Here is a 22,788-nt window from a genome sequence, read left to right as displayed (position 1 = left end):
CACGGCAGAGGTGGCATACTCAAAAAAAAAAAGAAGAAAAAACAGCTACATCGGTCGGTCTTCAGTGGCGACAATATTCCCATAGCTTTGGCCACACGTGATAGGTGCTGCAGCCCAGTACATGCAACAAGTCAAGCATATTGCATGTGTGGTGTGTTGGTGTCTGGATTGGGATTGGCGGCGTTTGTGGTTTTAATTTACGAGCTGAGCTCTAAAAAAAATGAAACTGGGTAGCCTCATTTGCAGATTTAAGATCTGAAATGGCGTCATCGATAGCACGGGCTTTTTTCCTCTGAGAGTGTCAATGTTCGTGATTGAGTTAGCGTGTGTTGGAGTAGAGTATGTACTATAACTCAATATCTATACCATTATCCTTTTCCAAATGCATATACTTATGTACATATGTATATACATACATATATACCGAGCTTTGTGTGCTCTATGCGCATTGGGTATTAAAGGAAATAATTCTAGGAAAAAGTTTAAATTTCGCATGATCATGCCTTCGATTCGTCTTACGCGGCGCAGAACAAAACCTGCCGCGGAAACGAGGGCCAGAACCACTAATATAATATCGTTAGGGTTCCTTGTGTCTGCTATCCCGTGAGCTCTCAGCAGATGTACGTTGGGCACGAGTTTGTTGCTGTCGCGCAGAATACTTTTTGAATGATGACTTTCGTTTTTTAGGGACTTGTTCTGCTTTATAAGAATGCGATTGGACGGACGGACGGCTGGCTAACCTGTTTTCTTGAGCTGGACAGGAGGCTCCAGCTCCAGCCGCCGGAGTGGCAACTAAACAGCCACCGTTACCGTCGCTGAGGTCGCGATAAAGTTTTTTAGTCGTTTTCTTTTGTCAAGCAGGAGGTTCAAGGATAAGGACCGCTGGACTTCCAAAAGTGGTTTGTGTACGTGTCGGCGAAATTTGATCGTCTCTTGAAAATCAAGAATTTTTTTGCGTGCCCCAGCTAGAATTACTAAAGAATTATTTGGGTAACTTTTTTATGGAATTAGCTAAAGTTGCACTTATTGATTTGGCTTCTGTTCGCAACAACGTCCATATTGGCTTCCATACCCATACCCATACACACTCTGAAAACTAAGTATATAGTACAATCGCCTTTAAATTTAAAGGCAAACGCTTCTGGGGAAAATCAATATGTGCCTTTATAAATATACTGATGTATGGACATACATACATATGTAAATATGCATATAAAAATAAAATCAAGCAATTACCTACCACCATAAAAGTAGACAATTATTCGTATGCCGCTACCTGTGCAGATTCTGCATGGCGCTATCTTCGTGTGCTAATTGTTTTCAGTCTGCAGGGACTAATTTCCGGCCTCTGCCACTAGTTCAACTGACCCGCGCACGATTGATAGATTTCGGGAATGGAATTACCCACCCAAGCCATTTTGATGCCAGGTAGCACTGACTTCTCGGAATTGTTATACTTAATGCCTAATGTCAGTTTTACCTAGATGGTTCTATTTTTAAAAAGACACACAGATGAATTTTGAGGATCTATTTCACCCCTTTTTCATACTGTACATTCCATCCAAATATTGGTATGTAAACGGTCCTGTATGCAACTAGCCCAAGCCGGTGTCCAGTTATCTGTTATCACTTTGGGGGCTGCCACACCCAATCTTAATACCAATTTCCCATACGTTCTCATAATTTGCACATGTTTGTGAATGTGACGTCACGGTTGGAACTGTTCTATCTTTCTTGTTACGTTCAGCATTAAGGGTTATGTGCCGCAATCAACAGCAATTCAACCGACCACCAGGCTGCCCTGTCACGTGGATGTGGTATTTGCGCACCCGCTTTCCCCCTACACGTTATTCAGCGCTTCATCTTGTTTGTTCGTCATTTGGGGAAACAGTTAAGCCAAGGCTATCCTTTAGTTGAAGCCAGATTATCGCGGAAGTAAATTCAAAAGTGTCTGTTACACCATTTAAAGCAAAAACTAGGCCCAACCTCCGTTAGTCTGTTCAACATCTTTGTTGTTTTTGTGGTTCATTGTCAATTCATAAGGCCGACACACAGTGTTCTCGGCAGTGTGAAAGGATTGCTTAAAACAGCAGACTTCAATTTATTTACAGAAGTAAAGTTCTGAGCCACATGGCACATCCAATCCAGGAACACATGGACGGCCACTGCCTGGTCTCGGGGGGGCACGACACAGCACTTGAGTCGTACTGTGCCAACACATGTGCTCGCTCTGCCCCGCCCTGCGACCTTCAGCGGCGTCAGTCTGATTTGCGATTTTTCATGGAAACTGCACTGTCGGCGACTAATGGCACATATGGTGACCAGAAAGGGAAGGAAAGGAACGTACACATCCTTAAATGCAAAATGTGTGAAATTTGCGCCCAGACGCGCTCAGACTGGCGACATAGTGTCTTCTCACATGACTTTTTCCATGCTGTAAGAGCAATTGCGTGGGAATTTATTTGGGAAATTTTTTGTATATGCCTGGGAAATAATGGGTATGCGCACATCTGGTCTAAGCTGAGAGCTCCTGCCTAACCAAAATAGTGTGAAACAGCAGGTGATTAAGGTGAACCACACCAGTCAGGGAAATAAATTGAGTCTGGCTAATTTCAGCTCCAGGAACCGAACACTGCTCAATCAAATATTTAAATATATCCGACGCTTGTTTGGATCTAGAGGGCGGCTATAGAAATTTGGTCCAGGAGCAGGGCAAAGCAAAGCTCCTTTAAAACGTGACAGCCGCAAGCCAAACGTGGCATCGACATCGGCAATCAAATTGCATGCGTGCGTGCAATCATACCCATAAAACACAATTAGATACTAAAATTTACGCTATTAATGTCAAAAAGTTCAAAATCAGGGCTGCTGGCGGGACAGATTGCAGACAACCCCCACAACTGCAATTTGTGAAGGTTTTTGCACGCAATAAGAATAAGCCAAAAGAACTTTTAATGAGTCCAGAAAACGAAATCGCAACAATTTCCCACGCTTCTTGGTACGAGAAACACCCGCAAGCGCATCAGCAAAAATGTAAGCAACGCGTTTGCATCTTCATGCAGTCCCCACGCAGCTCCCCCGACTGACACTGTGCGCCCCCCAGTCACATACTGGTGCATGCAGACTTCTTTGTGTATAGGAAATTACACAGAAGCAATACGGCAGCAGAAAATTGTTAATATGAAAATCGAGATCGCTCTGGGCAGAAGTGCCATCAGGCCACAGCCCCAAAACGAGGGTAGAGAGGATAAGTTACTCAACAGAATGTCTTGGCATGTGGTGGTATTGGTACTGCATTTGCCTCGAATCTGTCTATTTATACTGTGCTCGTTTATAGTATTGGGCCACACTTGGCTTGCGCTCTCAGTATCACTCATGCTGAGTTCCGCATAGGCGCTATCAAAACACATGAGACGCCCTAATAACTAGGACTAAGAGGCGATTTGGCTATCCGACGGATCAACGACTTTTTTAAATCGCTTACAGGCGAAAAAGTTAGTCGCCAAAGCAAGTTTGACTGAAATTCAAAACTATACTCACGCAGAATACCTCAGGAAAGACACAAAATTTTGAGATGTTAGGGTTTTGTGGTACCTGTCTTCATGTTGGCCTTTAGCTGCACTTCCTGCTATTAACCGTTCGTATCTGGACATTGTCAGATATCCTTGTCATAAAATGGCATTGTTCATTTGCCTTTTGTTATATAGGATTTTTCATTTTTGCAGTCAACACACAAAGAGCCAGACAGAAGACGATTTTGTTAATTTTTGACTGGCGCCAGACGCACAGCTGGCTGCCGTGGCCTCGGACTATGTATGCTGTGTCATAAATGCAATGCAAATAAGTAAGTAAAATAACCACCGACACCGGTCCATTGGTGGTGGCATCCACTATGTCGACCAGATGCCTTGCGTTGTCGCGCGCTGACGTTGACACATGCCACACAGCGTATGGCGATCGACACGGACTATTGGCCGCTCATTTGCCAACGTTGGGGCATTCTCGCCACTTCCACTTGTCGGCGTCGCATCAACATCAACTGGTTTGAATTCTTCATTTGCGTGCTGAACACATCTGTTGCAAAGTTTATGCGACCGAAGCTCGCAAATTTCACAAATCATGAGTTTCAAAACTTGCGTTTAATAGGCATTCACAATTTCATCGAAAACTGTTTTCTGTAAGCTATACATTTTATTGCAACAATCAGATTGAAGGTTTTTGCAGATCCCACCTAATCATGCGTGAGCTATCCATTTTTAATGCGATTTGAGAATTAAAGGCACCCTCCCGTATACCCACAGATATAGACTGCACATGCCCAAACACATATGTAAGTTATATGCATATGTACATACATATGTACAAACATATATACTTATGTGCGTATCCATGTTTGCACGGCAAGTCTGTCGCTATTACTTTGAGTGTTCGGGACACAGCCGGCTTGAGTTCTTTTGAGGACGCCTTGTCATGGAAAGGTGCAGACCAACTGCCTCTGCGGCTGATGATATGCTGGCGGGCATCGACTGTTGATCGGCGTTGTCGTGCCTAAATTAATAACTGCTACGTGCGGTTGGGCCTTTCAGGTGCTTTTGGAAAGTTCATTCCGTAAGACAGAGTATCAGCAGCAGGTAAAATGACCCTGACGATGGAGCCAAGAGCTGAACATTTCCTCGAAAATAAAATGCAAAATTTATTGAAAGCGATGCAGCTGATACATTACAATAAATTGCCAACACTCTAACAATAAGAAATAAATGTACATACATACATATAAATACATACATACTTAGTTGCAATGTTAAAGTATTGATTGGATTAGTTGTGGTTCCTTGCGAACGCCCAGTCGAAAGGGCTCGGTCGAGAGTTTATGGTCCCATGTTACCGCTCAGCAGGAACCTTCTAATCCCGGCGCTGACCCACGCACATTTCCTAGTGCTAGTGTAGTCACCACGGACCCAAACCCCTTAGCATGATTTCGATTTTCTGGAAAAATTGGTTGCAATCATAAATGCTGTTGCATATGAATATATTATTTTTTACCCTGATCCAATGTCGTTGGGTTGGGTTAGTCAAGTCATGACCGTGGTAGTAATTTCAGTTCTTCGTCAAACATTGCCTTTAGTTTATCTGGCTACAGCTTACCGCCGTCAATATAAATTGTCTTATATAAACAATATTATCTATATATATATAGTAAAATGCCAGTTAAATTGCATCTCCGTTTTTTCGGTTAATCTGACCCATTCTTCCATATTCTTATTTCAACCCGTCTGGCACGCGGCAATCAATCAAGTATGAACACCTCGAAAGGTGCCAGACATTCATTAATATGGTTTAAAGATTAATATGAGTATAATAAAAATAGCACAATTTTGAAGATACAAATAGTTTACTATGATTTAATTAGCACATTGCTTTAACGTTTACTTGGCAAGACTAAAATACATTTCAAGTTAACACTTTAACCTGCCAAAAATAGCTGAAATCTGAAGTGTGCAAAAAATTAAAATATATGGATGTACTAATAATCTTAACAGTATGTACTAATTAAAATATTAACCATATTTATTTTTCCATTCCATTATTTTTTATATCTTGATTTAAACATTAGAAAAAACATAGGCCACGTGTTGCAGTCTTTTCTAACTGCTTTCAGTACATTAAGGCATCCAAACAAAAATCTAATCTTCGACTACATATAACAGGAAAAAAACCCGATTAAATATGTACATCTGTACATATATGATGTATACATTTACAACAACATTTTCATCCGAAATATTTACCGGGTATAGCGTAGGCGAGCAGTCCCAAGTGTAAAACTAGTTGCTGATACTACTCTGCACACGAAGAAAGTTGGCGCCAGCCGTGAAAAAAATGTAGACAATTAGAAAAGCATTTTGGCTTTGCTTCTTCGGGCCGATTCATTGAGTTGTTTATGTATGCATACATACATACATATGAAACGGTCGCGGCGCGAGTCTGTATGCAACATCTTGTTAGAATGTCACTAATTGGACTTTGTACCCAGCGGCCGACTTTTTGGCAACGTTTTGATGCTGGCGCATAGTGGCATCTGTCGTTCAAGTATCTTTGGTTTCTGGCACAAAAGTTCAAAACGTATAGCGGAGGCGTCAGCATCCCAGGCTTCGTTGTCAGCCCAACAATGTTATAGAGCTGCGAACTTTGACGATATACATTTGCTATTAAATCTACACACATATAACAACTAAAAAACCAAAGTATTGTATTTGGAATTGCATATGTTGAGCATTCGCGGTTTATTTACCTAAATTTATTTTTAGTTGGAAGACAAGGAACATATTTATGTCTTCGCTCTAAATGCCCCTAGACGTTAACGGCCAATAAGGCGCAACCCTGGGTTAAAAAGCACATAAACAAAATTGGCGGCATCGCAGCTGGCCATGTCTTCATATATAATATGTATTACATATGTATGTATGGGTGTATGGAAATTATCGCTCACAGTTTGTCATAATTTGTCGTCAGCGGAAAATGCTCTCAGTGTTGTCCACATTGCAAGCCGGTCGCGGCCAAGGTGCGTCAACACAAAAGAAAATTTGTGGTTGAAACAAACTCGATTTTTTTTTTTTACTAATTAACTAAATGTGTTAATACAAAAACATTTAAACACTTTTTAGGATATCCTTTTTTTTTCTTTTAAATGAATCCCAATTATTTCATTACCAACGATCTTGTTTTTCAGAGCTTTTTTTTGAGTGTACATACATATGTATGTACATGTACACATATAGCAATGGATTAACGTTCAAGTAATACATATTTATGCATTTTAAATGTTTAAGAATTCATTAAGATTGTCGCCACCCCAATTTAAAACTCGTGAATGTATTTTATGTGGCAGATTACTTAATTTGCGCGGCGCCTTACTTGTCTATAACTCTGGAATCGCAGTAAAGGGAGGGTTAGCTGTGTGTACACGTGAGTGCATGGTAGAAGTAAGATCGACTTGGCAAATAAAATCCACCACGAAATTATTAACAGGGTCTCGTTGACAGATAAAAGAGAGGAATTTTGGTCCAGGCGGAATCCAACTCACACTATAATTTGTGCGACACCCACATCAAAAGCACAACTGTCTCCCAGAGACAAACATGCCACTGCTGCATAGCACACCGGCTGGCATGTTGCAGCTCGTAAAAACATAGCGCATTTCAGGCGCGTCGGAATGTGCTTGGCGTGTTCTAAATCTATAAAAAAAATCCCGCCAAAGCCAATGCAGCTGTTGCTTGTGGGTGAAAGTGAAAACTTGCGGCACATGCCGTTTGGCCGGAAGCGCATGAAAATTGAAATAAAGTGCCATGTGGCGTCGTACTGCATTAAGTGAGTCGGCATAAAAACCAGAAACAAAACATTCTCTCTGTGGCACAATCCTGGCTTCTGTATTACTACGAAATCGGTACCAAAATATTTCTGCGTAAAACGATTTGCTCTACAAGCGGAAATTCTAAATTAAAGTTAGACATATAGCAGATATTTTTTAACACAATCTCAAAGTCGATCTTCTCGTAAAATTGACAAAGAAGGGTGGTAGAAGGTAGTTCAAGCGGACGCGTTATCTGAACGTGCAATACCTGACACGGGATCAACTTGCACATCAGCTGTAGTCGCCCCTCGTCGCCAGTTCTAGCGATTTCCGAGTAGCCCATAGCTGAAATCCTTCAGGAAGATAACTGGCATGAGCTTGACCGGCTGGGGCACATTCCAGCTGGCGCCGTACCACACAGCTTTATCAGCAGAATCCTCACGGTGCTGCCATTCGTAAAGCTGATCAGTTGTCGCTCCTGGGCAGGGCAACCCCTCGGTTATCTTCAAAGAACAAACAAAGGTGCTGACTGCTGTATCTGATCATCCACGTCGTCCAGCTCCTCGACCGTAAAGATATGAAAGTCCCGTATAATCAACTGCGGTGGCTGTGCATGTGGATACACTAGATGAGGAAATTCTTGAAGGTTGACAGTAGTCGAGCTCGCGATACTTCTCAAGCTGCCAAATATGCAGCCCCATTCGAAGAAGTTGATCACCATATTTAGCCCTTAGAGATGGCGCCAACAAAGTCCAGCTAAACTGGCTTTGACTGAAAATCAAGCGAAAGGATTATGTGGCTTTATAGTGTAAATTTATTAAAGCAGCGCCGTGCCTTGACTTGATAATAGCTTTAAAATCATCCAAAGGACATTACATAAAATGTCTTTCCTTCAGACTAGATTTGGTATATTATGAAAATGAGAAGGTGTATTTTGGTATATTTGTGAGGGTCAGGCGGTATATTTTATGGATAGATCCGCAGTCACACTGATTTTCATCAGAATTTATTTTTAAAATAAATAAATTAATTAATTGAATACACTTAGCGGTATTTCAGTTTTAATTGAACAAGCAAAATGTCGAACGCACAGCGGTCGTTTGTGCAAAAAGTATCAAAGTAAGTGAGCAATTCGCAGATTAAAGCAACAAACCAAGAAACGCCCAATAATTCCCAACTACACTACCCCCATTTTTGTTTGCTCCACTCCAGACAGCCTGCTGCAGATGTTCGTAAAAATGTTTGTAATTACCACATGCAATCAAAGTCGGCAGACACATCTCTGTGCTCATCCGCAGTAAGTTTTATTTCTTAAATAATCGATGTACATAATGTTCTGCTTGTTTACTTTCTGATGTTCCATTTTTCGCAATAGCTATCTCCGACAGATCCGCTTGACTATGAGGAATTCCTCGCACAACATATGAACATTATCAACCGCGATCCATTGAAGCACATCTTGGATTTTCCTCAAAGCGATGTGACTGTGAAAACCATTCCTCGCAAAATTCGAACGATTGATCACATTACGCCAAATGAAAAAATGTACGTTGTGCGTTTAATTTTAACTGCTAGCTAGTACCTACAGATATCTTTACAGAATTGATTTGCCACAACACGTGCAGGAGTGTGTGAACTGCTATACCCGTCCATGGAAGGTGGCAGAATATGCTCAAAGGCACTACTCAAGTTCGTGTTACATACGTGATCGGGGCACCATAAGTCCCTCTGCATACCAGCAAGAGTTCGAGATAGACAAAGACTTTACATCTTTTGATGAAACATTTGCGTACAAAAGCGAAAGCTGCACACCCAGCTCCAGGCAATCGATAGCTAGCCTTGCTTCTTCAGTTAGCTCATGCACGGACACTCTGACGCCTCGTGGCTCGTGGGCAAGTTTTGATTTGCGTCGTTCTGTTAATGATCCTCTAATACCGAACCTGCTTAATAATGTACCGCCCGAACAAATCGATCAAACCAATGAAGTACGTCGCCAGCAAGATCGACAGATTGCTCTTTTTTCACTGTACCCGGAATCCGAAGCAGAGGAGAGCATTGAACGCAGACTACTTGCTGAGATTCCGATGGAACATATGGGTCACCGCATACAGGTCAAATGTGTGCAGCTTCGACTCGAGCTCGAAGTAGAGCCAATTTTTGCTTCTATGGCTATATATGATGCCAAGGAACGTCAAAAACTATCAGAGAATTTTTACTTTGACATGAACTCAGACAGCCTCAAACGAATGTTGTCCAGTCACGTCCAATGCCCTGACATAAGCACCCAAAGCCACTCGGGAATATTTGAAATTTCTTACCCGAGCAATGATTTGTTTTTGGTTATTCGTCTAGAGAAGGTCCTGCAGGGGGATATCAACAATTCCGTTGAACCTTACTTAAAGGAAGACAAAGATAAGTACCGTGAAAAGGTAAAATCAAATGCTGCAGACTATTGTGAGCGCTTGGGCAAATACCGAATGCCATTTGCTTGGACTGGCATCTATTTAACAAACGTCTTCAATGGTGATAATTTTGAGCACAAGGACGTTAGCGGAGGAGATCGTGATTCGGCTGGCAGCGGAAACGCTGCTGGCGGCTTAGGCACGGCACCTAGTTCCAACAGCTTAGATCGAAAGTCATCCACGAGTAGCTTTGATCAACTAAGACGCAAAGCAAATGACATGAGCGGAACACTTACTCGGCGTGGTTCTCTAGAGCGAAAGGAGAAGCGACGTTCATGGTCGCCAGATGATTTTGCGAATGTAGTTGAAAACTTTCGACCCATTACGATAACGGTTCCGAGCTTCTTTAAGCAAGAGGCAGATAAAATGAAGGATGAAGATTTATATAAAATTTTACCGGAGCTTAAACGACCGAGCTCAGTGATGAAAAAATACAAATGCATTCCAGGTTCGATTAAACTGGAAATATCTCCATGTATTGAGGAACCCAAAAACTCGCTAACGCCAGAGTTGGCTAAAATAAACCCGCAAAGTGGAGAAAATATTCGACCAATCAAGGAAATTCTAGAGTTCCCGCAATCAGCCATATACAATCCACACTACAGCTATCGTAACTTACTTTTCGTCTCGCCAAAGGAGCTAAATTTCTCTTCGCGCGCTGGCTCAGCACGAAATATAGCCGTTCGTGTTCAACTAATGGCTGGCGAGACCTCAAAAGATGCAGTTAATGCTATTTTTGGCAAATCATCTTGCCCAAAATTTTCCTCTGAAGCATTTACGGCAGTAAATTATCATAATAAATGTCCGTCTTTCTATGATGAGATTAAGATAGCTTTACCTGCATCTATAAAGCAGCATCACCATCTACTATTTACCATTTACCATGTATCGTGCCAAAAAAAGCCACAGGATCTGCAGCCTTCCGTAGAAACCCCCATTGGATACACTTGGCTGCCCTTATTAGAGGATGGCAAACTGAAAGTTGGTGAATTCAATCTTCCTGTTATGGTGGAGACGCCACCTGAAAACTATTCTTTTATACCACCAAATGTGCACCTGCCAGGAATTAAGTGGCTTGACAATCATCGAGCCGTGTTTGCCATTAACGTGGAGGCAGTGACGGCAATACATACTTTGGATTCGTTCCTCGACCGTTTCTTCTTGTTGTGTGAATATTTGGACACTCGTAATATACCTTCCCATATCGGCGAGGGGAATATGGAGGCTGAGTTGAAGAAGTGCTTGTTGGATATCGAGAATGCAAACCGTGAGCCATTAGTAAGGCACTTACCCCTAGTTTTGGACAAGCTTATTGAATTGTTAGTTACGACCCACAAACTTGGAGGACAGACTATGTCCCTGGGGTCTACAGTCTTCGAAGTTCTTTGCTTAGTATCGTCGCTCTTGTCAATATTAAGCGATGATTTAATAGTTGATCAGTACGGACGGCAAAGTTTGTTTTCAACTTATGTGCAATTTCAATGTAAAATACCGCATCCATTTCTTAGCAAGCAGCGGCTTACCTGCAGCCGCAGCAATACCGAAGACCTGCAATTAAGCGATTCATACAGTTTATATGATAATGTTTCAACTAGTGGTCGGAGCTTGGATCGCAAAGGTAGAATAACTTTTGTGAAATAGTTTCCTATCTAACGCATTCACTTTCCTTCACAGATCTGGCTATTGATATGCTACACTCCATTGTTGGTCGCGATGTTCAAGTACGGCTGCTGCACGAAGAACTGGCCCTTCACTGGGTCGTTGCCAGCGGAAAAGCAGCTGAACTAGCCATGGCCAATTCGTGGTTTTTGTTTGAGCTTATTGTCAAGTCTATGATTGAGCATTTGCATAATTCAAATACTTTAAACGCGCCACGTAAACATCGATTTCCACACCAATATAATGACGATCTGTCAACACTGGTGCATTTAGTTACCACAAAAGTGGTTGGATATCATAGTAATGAACCGAAGTTGGCACAATCTTTGAATGCTAGCCTAAGCTTTTTCATATTTGATGTATTAAGCATCATGGACCGCGGATTTGTTTTTGGATTGATTAAAACGTACACAAAAGTGCTAATTTCCAAGAACTCTTCTATTCCAGACTTAATGAATTATAAAATAGACTTTCTGCGAATTGTATGCAGCCATGAGCACTTTGTAGCACTCAATTTGCCATTTGGGACTTCATATACGATGATTTCAGCACCGTGCAGCCCGACCCCAAGTACGACGTCGAGCAACAGTCAAACATCATGTGTAAGTGGACATTAAAACTAGCAATTACAATTCTAAACAATTTACGCCTTTTAGGGGTCGCTTGAACGAGCTCTGCAAGCAGATCTCAGTCAGGAGTTTCTACAACAGCACTTTCTTGTCGGTCTTGTTTTAAGCGATTTGGCTACAATAATGGAGGTACCCAATCCACAATTACACGGGAAAGCGATACGCTGCATTCGCAACCTAATGACTTCACATGATTTAGATACACGGTATAGCGAAACGGAAGCACGTGCCCGAGTGGCATCTCTGTACATACCACTATTATCCATAGTGATGGATAGCATTCCCCAATTGCATCAGCATTGCATTGATCATGACCGCTTACAGCAGATTGGTCAGCTTGAAGATTATCAAGGACCACAGCAAACTATCGCAGCAGCGACTATAAGTCCAGAAGTGGCATACGCAATATCTGGAAGTCGCCCCTACTACATAAGTGAACAAGTGAAAAACAAGTCTCCGTTAAGCTCTGAGAATACGCGCCACTTGTTAGTATGCTTTCTTTGGGTACTTAAGAATTTAGAGCGCAACATATTATACCGCTGGCTGCTAGGTTTAACCCCTCATAGGGTGCACCAAATGCTACAAGTGGTAAACGTGTGCCTTAAAACTTTTGAGTATACGGGAAAAAAACACATTCCGACCTTAAAGCGGACCAATACACAAAGTTTTAGAAAGAATGCATCCACTGACGTTAAGGAAAAATTGGAAGAATGTATAAGAGGTACGAATTCTGCACGCTACGATCTAATCAATCGTCGAAAAGATCGCAATTCGACCGAGAAATTCCGCTGGCGAAAGGATCTGATGCCGTACCGTTCACCCTACACCGATACTGTAGGAAAAAATGAGCACGATCTGGAGCTGAGCCACTTTATCGAAGGATCATTGGCGACTGAAATTGCGCTTGTTCTACTCGACACTCTAGAAATAATAGTGCACGTAGCTGCTAACCTCCACCATAATTTACTCGGTACTCTGCTTAAAGTGCTGCTGCACGCACTCTCCCGTAACCAGTCAACGCTGGCGCTACAAAATTTGTTTGCCTCTCAGCGTGCACTAATTTTTAAATTCCCAAACTTATTGTTTGACGAGGAAACGGATATCTGTGCGGATTTGTGTTTGATATTACTGAAGCATTGTGGATCGCTCTTGCCAGGCATACGCTCACAGTCTGCAGCCTCGTTATATTTACTAATGAGACAAAACTTTGAAATTGGAAATGTAGGTTATCTTATTTAACATGATTGTTTTCAATTAATAATTTGAATTTTGTCATTTTAGAACTTTGCTCGCGTCAAGATGCAAGTAACAATGTCGTTAAGCTCATTAGTTGGTACCAGCACAGTATTTAGCGAGCAATCACTTCGTCGAGCCCTGAAAACGGTCTTAGTTTACGCCGAGTCAGACTCCGATCTGCAGGATACATCGTTTCCAGAACAGGTGCAAGATTTGCTTTTCAATCTGCACATGATTCTATCAGATACAGTGAAAATGAAGGAATATCAGGAAGACCCTGAAATGTTGCTCGACCTCATGAATCGTATAGCCAAAGGGTACCAAAACAATCCAGACCTACGGTTGACCTGGCTAGAAAACATGGCCAAAAAGCACCGTGAACGTGCTAATCATACGGAGGCAGCCATGTGCTATGTCCACGCAGCTGCCTTGGTCTCCGAATATCTCAGCATGTTGGAGTCTCAAACTCATTTACCTGTAGGAGCAGTCAGCTTTCAACGCATATCCCCAAACACGCTTATGGAGTCTGCCGTATCGGATGATGTGCTTAGCCCTGGCGAGGATGGTATCTGCCTTGGAAATCATTTTACTGAGACTGGACTAAAGGCACTGCTAGAAGAGGCTTCCAACTCATTTCAAGTCGCTGGCATGTATGAAGCAATGAACGAAGTTTATAAGATTTTGATACCCATCTGCGAAGCGAACAGAGACTTTCTTAAACTAGGTAAAGTTCACGGAAAATTACAGGAAGCATTTAATCGAATCGCCCAGCTACAGGTAAGCCAGAAGTTTATAAACCAAAGCAAGAAATTATATATAAAACGCATTTTCTGTATTTAAACAGGGAAAGCGAGTGTTTGGTACATATTTTCGTGTGGGTTTCTATGGAGCAAAATTTGGAGATTTAGATCAACAAGAATTTATTTACAAGGAGCCGACATTAACCAAGTTGCCAGAAATATTTAGCCGACTCCAGGTTTGCAAAAAGCCAAATATTTGAACACACTTGTTTATATGATTTTATCATTTTTAGAACTTTTATACGGAACGATTTGGCCCCGACTCTGTACATATCATAAAAGACTCGAATACAGTTGACATAAACTCATTAGATGCCGAAAAGGCATATATTCAGATCACATATGTCGAACCTTATTTTGAAACATATGAAATGCGTCATCGTGAAACCTACTTTGAGAGGAACTTTAATATTAGTACGTGATTATTTTTATTTATATAATGAATATCGTATTAACACCAGTTGGTACAATTTAGAACGATTTATATATGCCACACCATTTACAAAAACTGGTAAGGCTCATGGAGAGCTGCATGAACAATGCAAGCGAAAGACAATTTTGACGACAGCCAACCACTTTCCATATGTGAAAACACGAATAATGGTCATTAGTCGGCAGCAAATAGTCTTGGAACCAATTGAAGTGGCAATTGAGGTAAGAAAACTGACGCAACGCGATTTGGGCAGCTTTTAATCACAATTTTTATTAGGATATTCAAAAGAAAACAGTGGAATTGGCGGCTGCTACAAATCAGGAGCCAGCTGATCCTAAAATATTGCAAATGGTCTTGCAAGGATGTATTGGAACGACCGTTAACCAAGGCCCTATGGAAATGGCTAGCGTTTTTCTCTCAAATTTATCTAATGGCACAACTGTACCAACGAAACATCAAAACAAATTACGATTGTGTTTTCGCGAGTTTTCAAAGCGTTGTGCTGACGCTTTGAAAAAGAATCGTAACCTAATACTTTCAGATCAAAAGGATTACCAACGTGAATTAGAACGTAACAACGATCGTTTCATAGAACGCTTGACACCTTTAATAACTCTTACAGCAATCCAAAATCTCGGCGTTGTTAAGTAAGTGTTTTTGTCTAGCCCTTTTAAATGAATTGTTTATTATATATTTTATTAATTTTTAGGGCCAACGCATACCACAACAAAAGCACTCCATTGAAATGGTAACAGTTGCTATTTAATGGCGTCAAATATCCTGATAAAATCTCCTCTAATTCTGCATTTTCATGTCTAGCGTTTCGGATTATTTTAAGTAAGTTGGTAATTAAAATGTATTTAATTTGGCTAGTAATCGAATATATAAGAGAGCTGACTGATAAATAGTCGGCCTACCAAAAATGCCAAGAATTAAGATATGTCCCGATCCTCGAAATAGCCATTTTTTCACAGAAGACGGTTTTTAAGACGGAAATTGCTTTAAGCAATGCCAAACTCTCATTCGAAAAGATCAAGCGGTTGCGTTTGTTTCCCGCTGAGAACAATCGCGGCCCACAAATTGACGAAAACTTACTCATGTTCAAATTTTTTCTTAAAATATTCCCACCCGTTCATGAGAAATTTTCAGGGCCCTAACAATTTCTCGTATTGATCATCCAATATCATTCCGTGGACTTCATCTACCATTGCTGATGCTGTCACATCTCTGGGACGGTCCTCGTCAACAATACTTCTTAGCCCGCCCTCGTATACCATATGCTACTTAGCACCACAAATATATTTATTAATTATATAATTAATTATTAACCAGCACATTTACTTCAAATGATATTGAACCTACCAAAAACTATCATAAACTATATAACCAAACACAGTTTAAACGGGACATCCCCTGATCCTCAATAATGTAATATACATTTTGAATGAAAAGACTAAATTACAATTTTCCACGTCATTTAAGAATAAGAAGACATATTTATGTTAATTTTAAACAGAACAATTAAGTAAAATATAACAACCCCTAATGAGGGGACTACATGCATACATATATAATTATTCTTGTGTCCGGTTTTAATGGGTTTTAATGATAAAGTATTTATGTCATATTTCAGCAAAGCAAAATATACACCTCAAAGATAAATAGAATCTATCTATATTTATATAAATTAATCCCTATTTCCCTTGGTCCCGGCATCATGCGTGAACGGCTGGACCGATTTCGCTAATTTTTGTTGTATTTTTTATTGTCAGGAGGAGGTTCTTGTTTTCTTGAAACGAGCGGATCGTAAGAACCGGGAGAAGCAAAACAAAACAGATTCAAATCCGTTTAACTGCTCAGGTGAAAAAGGGATAGTCAGGTTGCTCTTTCGCTGGATTCCATCTCTTTTTCAACGCCAGCGCGAAAATAACGCGAAGCTGACAACTCAGTGAAGATTCTCTATTTAATTGAGATAAAGTGACTAAATAGGGCTCTCCAAGCGCTCGCATAAATTGGTATAAGACAAACTCAACAATATGAAGAATTTTCGTTTTCTCAGCTCTTTTGTTCATTTTTGGCTTTGTTTGGAAAGAATTTTCAGGTTGCAACCGGTTTTGTTGGCAAACAATAAAAAGAGTCTTAAAGAGAGCCTGAAATAGCAACGCAACTGAAAACATAAAAAAAACACTGGCAACAACAAAAGATCGAGATCCAAAGGTGGAAATGTGAACACGTTATTAACAATTGTTAAAATTCGCTGAGAAAATATTTTCAAAGACAATTATGAGCCACAGCTAATCGATGAATTACAGCGACTTTTCGAGGACCATGATAGCGACGATCTGGTTTTCATTTGCGGTCGAGATGAGCGCATCATCTATGCCCACAGGCTGATGCTGATGGCCCGGTGAGTGGTTGATGATTGCCGTTTGAGGCACCGACACCTTACAAGGTACGTGCTGGCATGCAACATGAAGGAAAAGGTATTTATCAGCCAATCAATTGACTTTGCGATTTTCTCTACACTCTCTGTGGACAATGCCTGCACCTTTCTGACCACAGTAATGGATATCCATGAGAAAGCAGGTAGGCAAGAAAATATTTAATACAATTTCAAAAATCGCGCGGAAACAGCCACAAAAACGCCACCAAATCAAGAGAAAGAAGAAATATTCGAGATCCATAAGTTCCCGACGCCTTTGGATTTGACGAGTCGAAAACATGCACGGGTATCTGCTGCGCTCGATTTGCCGAGGATGACCCCAGGATGAAGGATCGTACTCGCGACGCCTTGCTTTTGATCGAAATCACCGAAGAAGACATTTGGTGTCGAAAAAAGATTTGGGCAAGTATGCCGAAACATATGCTAAAACTACATAGTGAAATTATTCCAATAAATATAATTTGTTGCCTGAGGTACAAAAATGATGTTCTATAGCAGGGGGTTTTCGTTTAACGTTTGATTCGTTGTGATACAATCAATATTACGGGAGATATAGCGATTGATTTTGGTAGAAAAATGGATAAGTCAGCGCTTTACAACACTGACAATTGCTATCTCTTTTGCTCTCTCACTCAAGGAACTCAACGTCAGTTGAATTTTTCTTAAAAATTTCGTAATGTAAATGGTAAAAGTGTTAACCCTGACTTTGCGCTTGCTGGGGCTGGTTTTTAAGATATATTTACTTTGTATTTAGTTTAGTGAGTATGGTGGGTGGTCTCATCGATATTATCGTGGAATTGTATATCGATATAAAAGTCAAAAAATACACGTAAACTAAAGAATCACCGGCCTACGAAAGAACCACAAAGACATGTTGTTTAAAGCTCATTATTCAACCATAATTGCATTTCTGGCGTTGGCGGTGTCCTCCTCATCAGCCGATAAGGCCACACCTCCTCCGTGCAAGGCCTGTAGTCTGCTTGCAACATCTTTTAAAGTTGGCCTGGAACGCACCAAGCGCGGCCATGGTGGTGGAGATACGGCTTGGGAGGAGGAAAAACTACGTTCCTATAAAAACAGCGAAGTCCGCCTCGTGGAGATTCAAGAGAGGCTTTGCACGGAGGCAGAACTGGTCAACAAAGACCATTGCCACAACCTCGCCAACGAGCACGAGGCGTTAATTGAAGACTGGTTCACCCACAAGCAGACCGATAGTCCGGACCTGCAATCCTGGCTGTGCATTGAACAGTTGGCCGTGTGCTGCCCGCGGAACACCTATGGACCAAACTGTCTGCCCTGCAGCGAATGCAACGGCAACGGTATGAATGAAACCTACATCATCTATGCATATTTATTCCGGCTATTATATGTACCATATTTACAATGTAGGCAAGTGCAAAGGAGCCGGAACGCGAAAGGGCAACGGAAAATGTTTATGTGACGCTGGCTACGTGGGATCTAATTGTAGGGAGTGTGCACTTCAGTACTACGAATCATTCCGCGATGAGAAGAAGCTCCTGTGTACACAGTGCCATGCTGCTTGTGGCGATGGCGGTTGCACAGGGTCTGGTCCCAAGAGCTGTCGCAAATGCAAGGATGGCTGGAGCATGGATTCGGAAACAGGATGCGTGGATATCAATGAATGCCTGGAGCAGCAGCGTCCGAACGCTTGTCGTCCTCAGCAGTTCTGTGTGAACAACGAAGGATCATTTACTTGCCTTGAGTGTGATCGGTCATGTAATGGTTGTGATGGCGATGGTCCAGACATGTGCAAGCAGTGTGCGGATGGCTTTGTACTCAAAGATAGCAAATGTCACGGTAAGTGAATGCCTTGGAACACGGTTTCCACCTATTGAGCTATTCCATCTAAAAAAAACATTTTACACTACATTTCTTGCCCACCTGCTCTCCAAAGACCAATCCGCAGAGGAGCGCGACTCGTATGTGAACTTCACGCGATTACTCACCTACTTCGGCATGTGCGTGGCAACTTGTGTTATCTTTCAGAGCTCCACACATATTGGTTGGGGATGTGTTGTCGGTGCGGCTGTTGCCGTATATATTGCCGCTTCGGAGTACTGGCTTAACTCGCCACAAGCTGGCCACAAGCCCGAAATCGACACAAAGCAATTAGAGGAACTGATTATGAAATCATTATAAGCAGAACTGAGCAAAAATTGGGCTATAGTGTTTATTCTATGAATAATTCGCGCTAGGGCATACAGACGATCAGCAGTATTTCTGATTAAACAAAATGTTCAAAAATATCCTTAAAGATTTTTTATATTGTTTTGTTTGCAGTCATCAGCGACTCGGAAACGGTTCTCAGTGAAGAGCCAACGCACAAAGAACTTTAGATGCCACTGTAACGCATGCACATGCACACATTTCGTAGTCAATTTTAGTTTTAATAGGCAATAATATTATCAATTAGCAATGAATTATAAGTAACACCGTTCAACTCTATTAATATGATTTTGTTTGTTCCACTCAAAACTGTACAAAAACTGGCTTGTTCAATTAGCTCAAGCTCATTCCTTGTTATTCGTATCACAATTACATATTTATTATATTTGGTTTTCAAACATTTACAAAATCACAAATACATATATAATACACTTAAAAGTATCACTGTTTTGACTCAATGCACTTCAAAATGGCTGTTTTTAATTTTCCCCCAGAGAACAATGTTGGATTTAATTGGAATACTGGTTAGAGCCGATAAATAAAGAAATAATCTAGAAAAAAAAGTTGTTTGGATTTATATCCAACAAAAACAAGATAGGGAAGCAAAATATTCTACAAGTTGATGTACACCACCACCACCAATCACATTTTCACATTCATAATGATCATGACATTCACATGATCTATACCAACTAAAAAATAAATACATACGATCCTTCACTTTGGCCACAAAATTGAATTAACACAGCCACAGAGTTCCATCTATCATTTAATTCTACGACCGTGTGAGATGGCTCTGACTTGTGCTAGCTGCTAATCCAATCTCCTCATCCGACTCGTCCGAGTCTAAGGGACTCACACGAATCGCCTGATACCACTTGTTGGTCAAGTCTGCCATCTGAGACTTGCACTCGTGCAACTCCTGGCTGTTGAATCGACGTGTGAAGAATGGAATAAAGTACTTGCGATCGAGGCGCCCAAAGCGATTGCGAGCCTGGTTAAAGGAGACATCCTCCTCTTCGGTAAGTTCGGACAAATGCTCTGAATCGATGGCCTGTCCCCACTCCCGTGTCTTCGACAGAGAAATGGATTTTGAGCGTTTGCGGCTGTTGTTGCTTCGGGGCGCTCCCGCTCCCTCCTCGAACGAGTTGCGTACAGTTCCACGTGGCCTTCGTTTTTTTCCTGGCTTAAGATACTTCAGCAGGGGCATGGTAGAACCACCCAAAACCAAGGTTGTAAAAAGCACGATTATCAATCTACGGATCGAGAGTTATAGAACGATGATTTTACTACAAACGGCCTGCGCTTACGTGGTTGTAATAATAACGTGGCGTTTCTCTTGGCTGTCCAGATTCAAGTGCAAAGATAGCGCATAGGAAATGGCTCCACGTAAGCCAGAAAACCACATAATAAACTGCATCTTGTTGTTAATTTTGTGCTCGCGGAATTTGTTAACCAAAAATGCGAGAGGAAAGATGTTGCAGGCGCGTCCAATTAGACACAGTACGATCGCCCATATAACAAACGACAGCTCCACTTGGTGCTTGAATGAAAAGATAGCTAGTCCCAGATAGGCGAACACACAAGTTTCGGCTATAAAAGCCAGAGTCCTCATTGTCTGCTGCATCGTGATTTGAGTGACCTGAGATTGGAGTAAGTTGTTGTTAAGGATGTGCAGCAAGGAAATCGAATTAATATTAAAGTCACACTTGCCGTAGACAAGTTGAAATGTGTGTAATGAGACATCACGATTCCACAAAACAGTATGGCCATGATTCCTGTAAAGGATGGAAAATGAATAAGTTATTGTATTAGCTCTCAGCTGTCACAGGACTTGTGTGTATATTATTTACCACTTAAGTGAATACCCTCGGCTAAAACGTAGGGACCGTAGGTGAACATGAGCATCATGGCGAACTCAAGGGACGGATGCTTTCGCAAGTCAATGTGCTTAAGCAAGAGTGCCGATATCAATGCGAAGATGACTCCGATGCCGGCCGAAGCAAAGAACATGGCACAGAACGTCTTTAGGGCATGGAAAATTGCCTCTCCAGTGCTGGCCTCTGCATTGTCATTGGCAGATTGTGTGATGGAAGCGGTTAGCACAATCGATATAGCGTCGTTCAGAATGCTCTCGCCGAACACTAACATGTTAAGTATTGGATCAACATCCAAAGCATGGAAAATGGCCACAGTTGCGACAGGATCAACAGCGGAGATGAGCGATCCAAAGGCGAATGACTCTGAAAAGCTAAGCCTGCGGGCGAGCAAATCAAGTCAGCAACAGTTAAGAAACCTAAGGGAAAATTAAAAAATTGACTTACCGGAATGCCACCTCTGCAAGACCAAGCAAGTATATTCCGGCTCCGATGACCAAAGCAGATATGGTTGTGCCAAAAATGGCGAAGACTAGAATCGAGCCAATGTTCTGAAAAAAGTTTCCCTTGTGCAAATTGTAGCCGGATTCAAATATAATGGGCGGTAAGAGGACAAGGAAGAATCCCATTGGGGAAAAGACCTCTTCGCGCTTCCAGCTGCCATTTTGTCCGGACATAACGTTTAAGGACAGTCCAATAAAGGCGCCTAGGAAAACCACCACGATGCTCTCCGGCAGATATTGGAATCCAGTCTGAAGCATTGAGTGTATCAAAAGAATACCCAGCATAATTATTTGTGTAAGAAAGAACAAGGAAAGCGACGAGTTATGTTCCTGCTCAACAGCATGGAAATCAATAAGCGGTGATTCCGTGACTAGAGTAGAATTGTTTCCCCCCTTCCTTGTGGTACTTCCATTGATGGGAGTAACAGTTGAGACTGTGACGTTGATCAGTGGATTATTGCTGGGTGACGAATTTACTTGACTGACGTTACCACTTTCTGGTGTACTAGAATTGTTAAGTATCGTATTTTCCTGCCCGCTGTTGTCCACTGCTGCCGTTTGCAGTGCGAGACAAATGACAGCAGCATTCCAAAACAGTGACCAGCGGCTAAGCTTCATGTTGACCAATGCAGTAATATGCGGATCGCACGCATTTAAGTAATATTACACAATTTTAACAATTTTTCCCTTTCATTACACCAAAAACACGTCAGTAACAGCTGTTTATCAGCCTAACATCGCAGCGTTGCCATATTATCTCACTAACTTCCAGATAATCGCGGGCTCTGCAAAATATTTGAACAGAAATTTTGCATGTAATAGAGTTTAATTGATTCAAAACGAAACGAACTATACACAAACAAGATTATTAATCATCAGTTCGCAAGGCGTCATTTCGACTTTTTTCAAGTCACGTTGGCGATGAGGTTGCAGGGGTCGGCACTGATAACTTTTGTGCAGAGATCTAGCTCGAAATTGACAAATTCAATGTTAGAAGACGGTGCGACTACCGTGTAACTAGGTCCGATTTTCTGTTTTTTTCAAGCTTAACAATACAGTTCCCATTCGCATGTTTCAACTATATACTGAAGTATACATACACAAGTGAGCATATGTATATTGTTTTTGAGCCACACGCGATCAGACCTGGGGGGTCAAAATAATTTGAAAGATAATGCAACTTGTTTTTTTCGGCTCTTTTCAGGCGG

At 41.5% G+C, this 22,788-nt stretch overlaps 3 protein-coding genes across 6 annotated transcripts; 2 read left to right on the top strand and 1 right to left on the bottom strand.

Moving 5' to 3' along the window:
- The first annotated feature begins 8,353 nt into the window (after nucleotides 1–8,353).
- Nucleotides 8,354–16,147, top strand: LOC111074089 (dedicator of cytokinesis protein 6). 2 transcript variants are annotated; one of them, XM_041594729.1, is made up of 13 exons: nucleotides 8,354–8,470; nucleotides 8,564–8,648; nucleotides 8,727–8,896; nucleotides 8,952–11,431; nucleotides 11,488–12,074; nucleotides 12,129–13,322; nucleotides 13,383–14,114; nucleotides 14,182–14,313; nucleotides 14,371–14,551; nucleotides 14,613–14,791; nucleotides 14,847–15,217; nucleotides 15,280–15,318; nucleotides 15,390–16,147. In XM_041594729.1, exons 1-13 carry the CDS (start codon nucleotides 8,430–8,432, stop codon nucleotides 15,409–15,411), a joined length of 6,213 nt encoding a protein of 2,070 aa, XP_041450663.1. In that variant the 5' UTR covers nucleotides 8,354–8,429; the 3' UTR covers nucleotides 15,412–16,147. The 2 variants fall into 2 exon arrangements, with proteins under 2 accessions (XP_041450663.1, XP_041450664.1); XM_041594730.1 differs by having other exon boundaries at nucleotides 15,280–16,147.
- Nucleotides 16,148–17,817: 1,670 nt separating this feature from the next.
- On the top strand, nucleotides 17,818–19,645 carry LOC111074149 (cysteine-rich with EGF-like domain protein 2-A). 2 transcript variants are annotated; one of them, XM_022366820.2, is made up of 3 exons: nucleotides 17,818–18,332; nucleotides 18,403–18,831; nucleotides 19,315–19,643. In XM_022366820.2, exons 1-3 carry the CDS (start codon nucleotides 17,885–17,887, stop codon nucleotides 19,368–19,370), a joined length of 933 nt encoding a protein of 310 aa, XP_022222512.2. In that variant the 5' UTR covers nucleotides 17,818–17,884; the 3' UTR covers nucleotides 19,371–19,643. The 2 variants fall into 2 exon arrangements, with proteins under 2 accessions (XP_022222512.2, XP_022222511.2); XM_022366819.2 differs by having other exon boundaries at nucleotides 17,819–18,332; nucleotides 18,929–19,645.
- On the bottom strand, nucleotides 19,555–22,321 carry LOC111074146 (sodium/hydrogen exchanger 8). 2 transcript variants are annotated; one of them, XM_022366813.2, is made up of 6 exons: nucleotides 22,072–22,321; nucleotides 21,525–22,014; nucleotides 21,054–21,457; nucleotides 20,914–20,978; nucleotides 20,511–20,842; nucleotides 19,555–20,456 (listed from the first exon to the last, which is right to left on the bottom strand). In XM_022366813.2, the coding sequence occupies exons 1-6, from the start codon at nucleotides 22,196–22,198 to the stop codon at nucleotides 19,976–19,978; spliced, it is 1,899 nt and encodes a 632-aa protein (XP_022222505.2). In that variant the 5' UTR covers nucleotides 22,199–22,321; the 3' UTR covers nucleotides 19,555–19,975. The 2 variants fall into 2 exon arrangements, with proteins under 2 accessions (XP_022222505.2, XP_022222504.2); XM_022366812.2 differs by having other exon boundaries at nucleotides 21,525–22,321.
- Nucleotides 22,322–22,788: the final 467 nt, after the last annotated feature.

The sequence above is a fragment of the Drosophila obscura genome, unplaced genomic scaffold, assembly GCF_018151105.1.
Source record: "Drosophila obscura isolate BZ-5 IFL unplaced genomic scaffold, ASM1815110v1 contig_36, whole genome shotgun sequence".
Taxonomy (NCBI): Eukaryota; Metazoa; Arthropoda; class Insecta; order Diptera; family Drosophilidae; genus Drosophila; species Drosophila obscura.
Note: the sequence above shows the minus strand (reverse complement) of the source record. Positions and strands in the feature narration are given on the sequence as shown.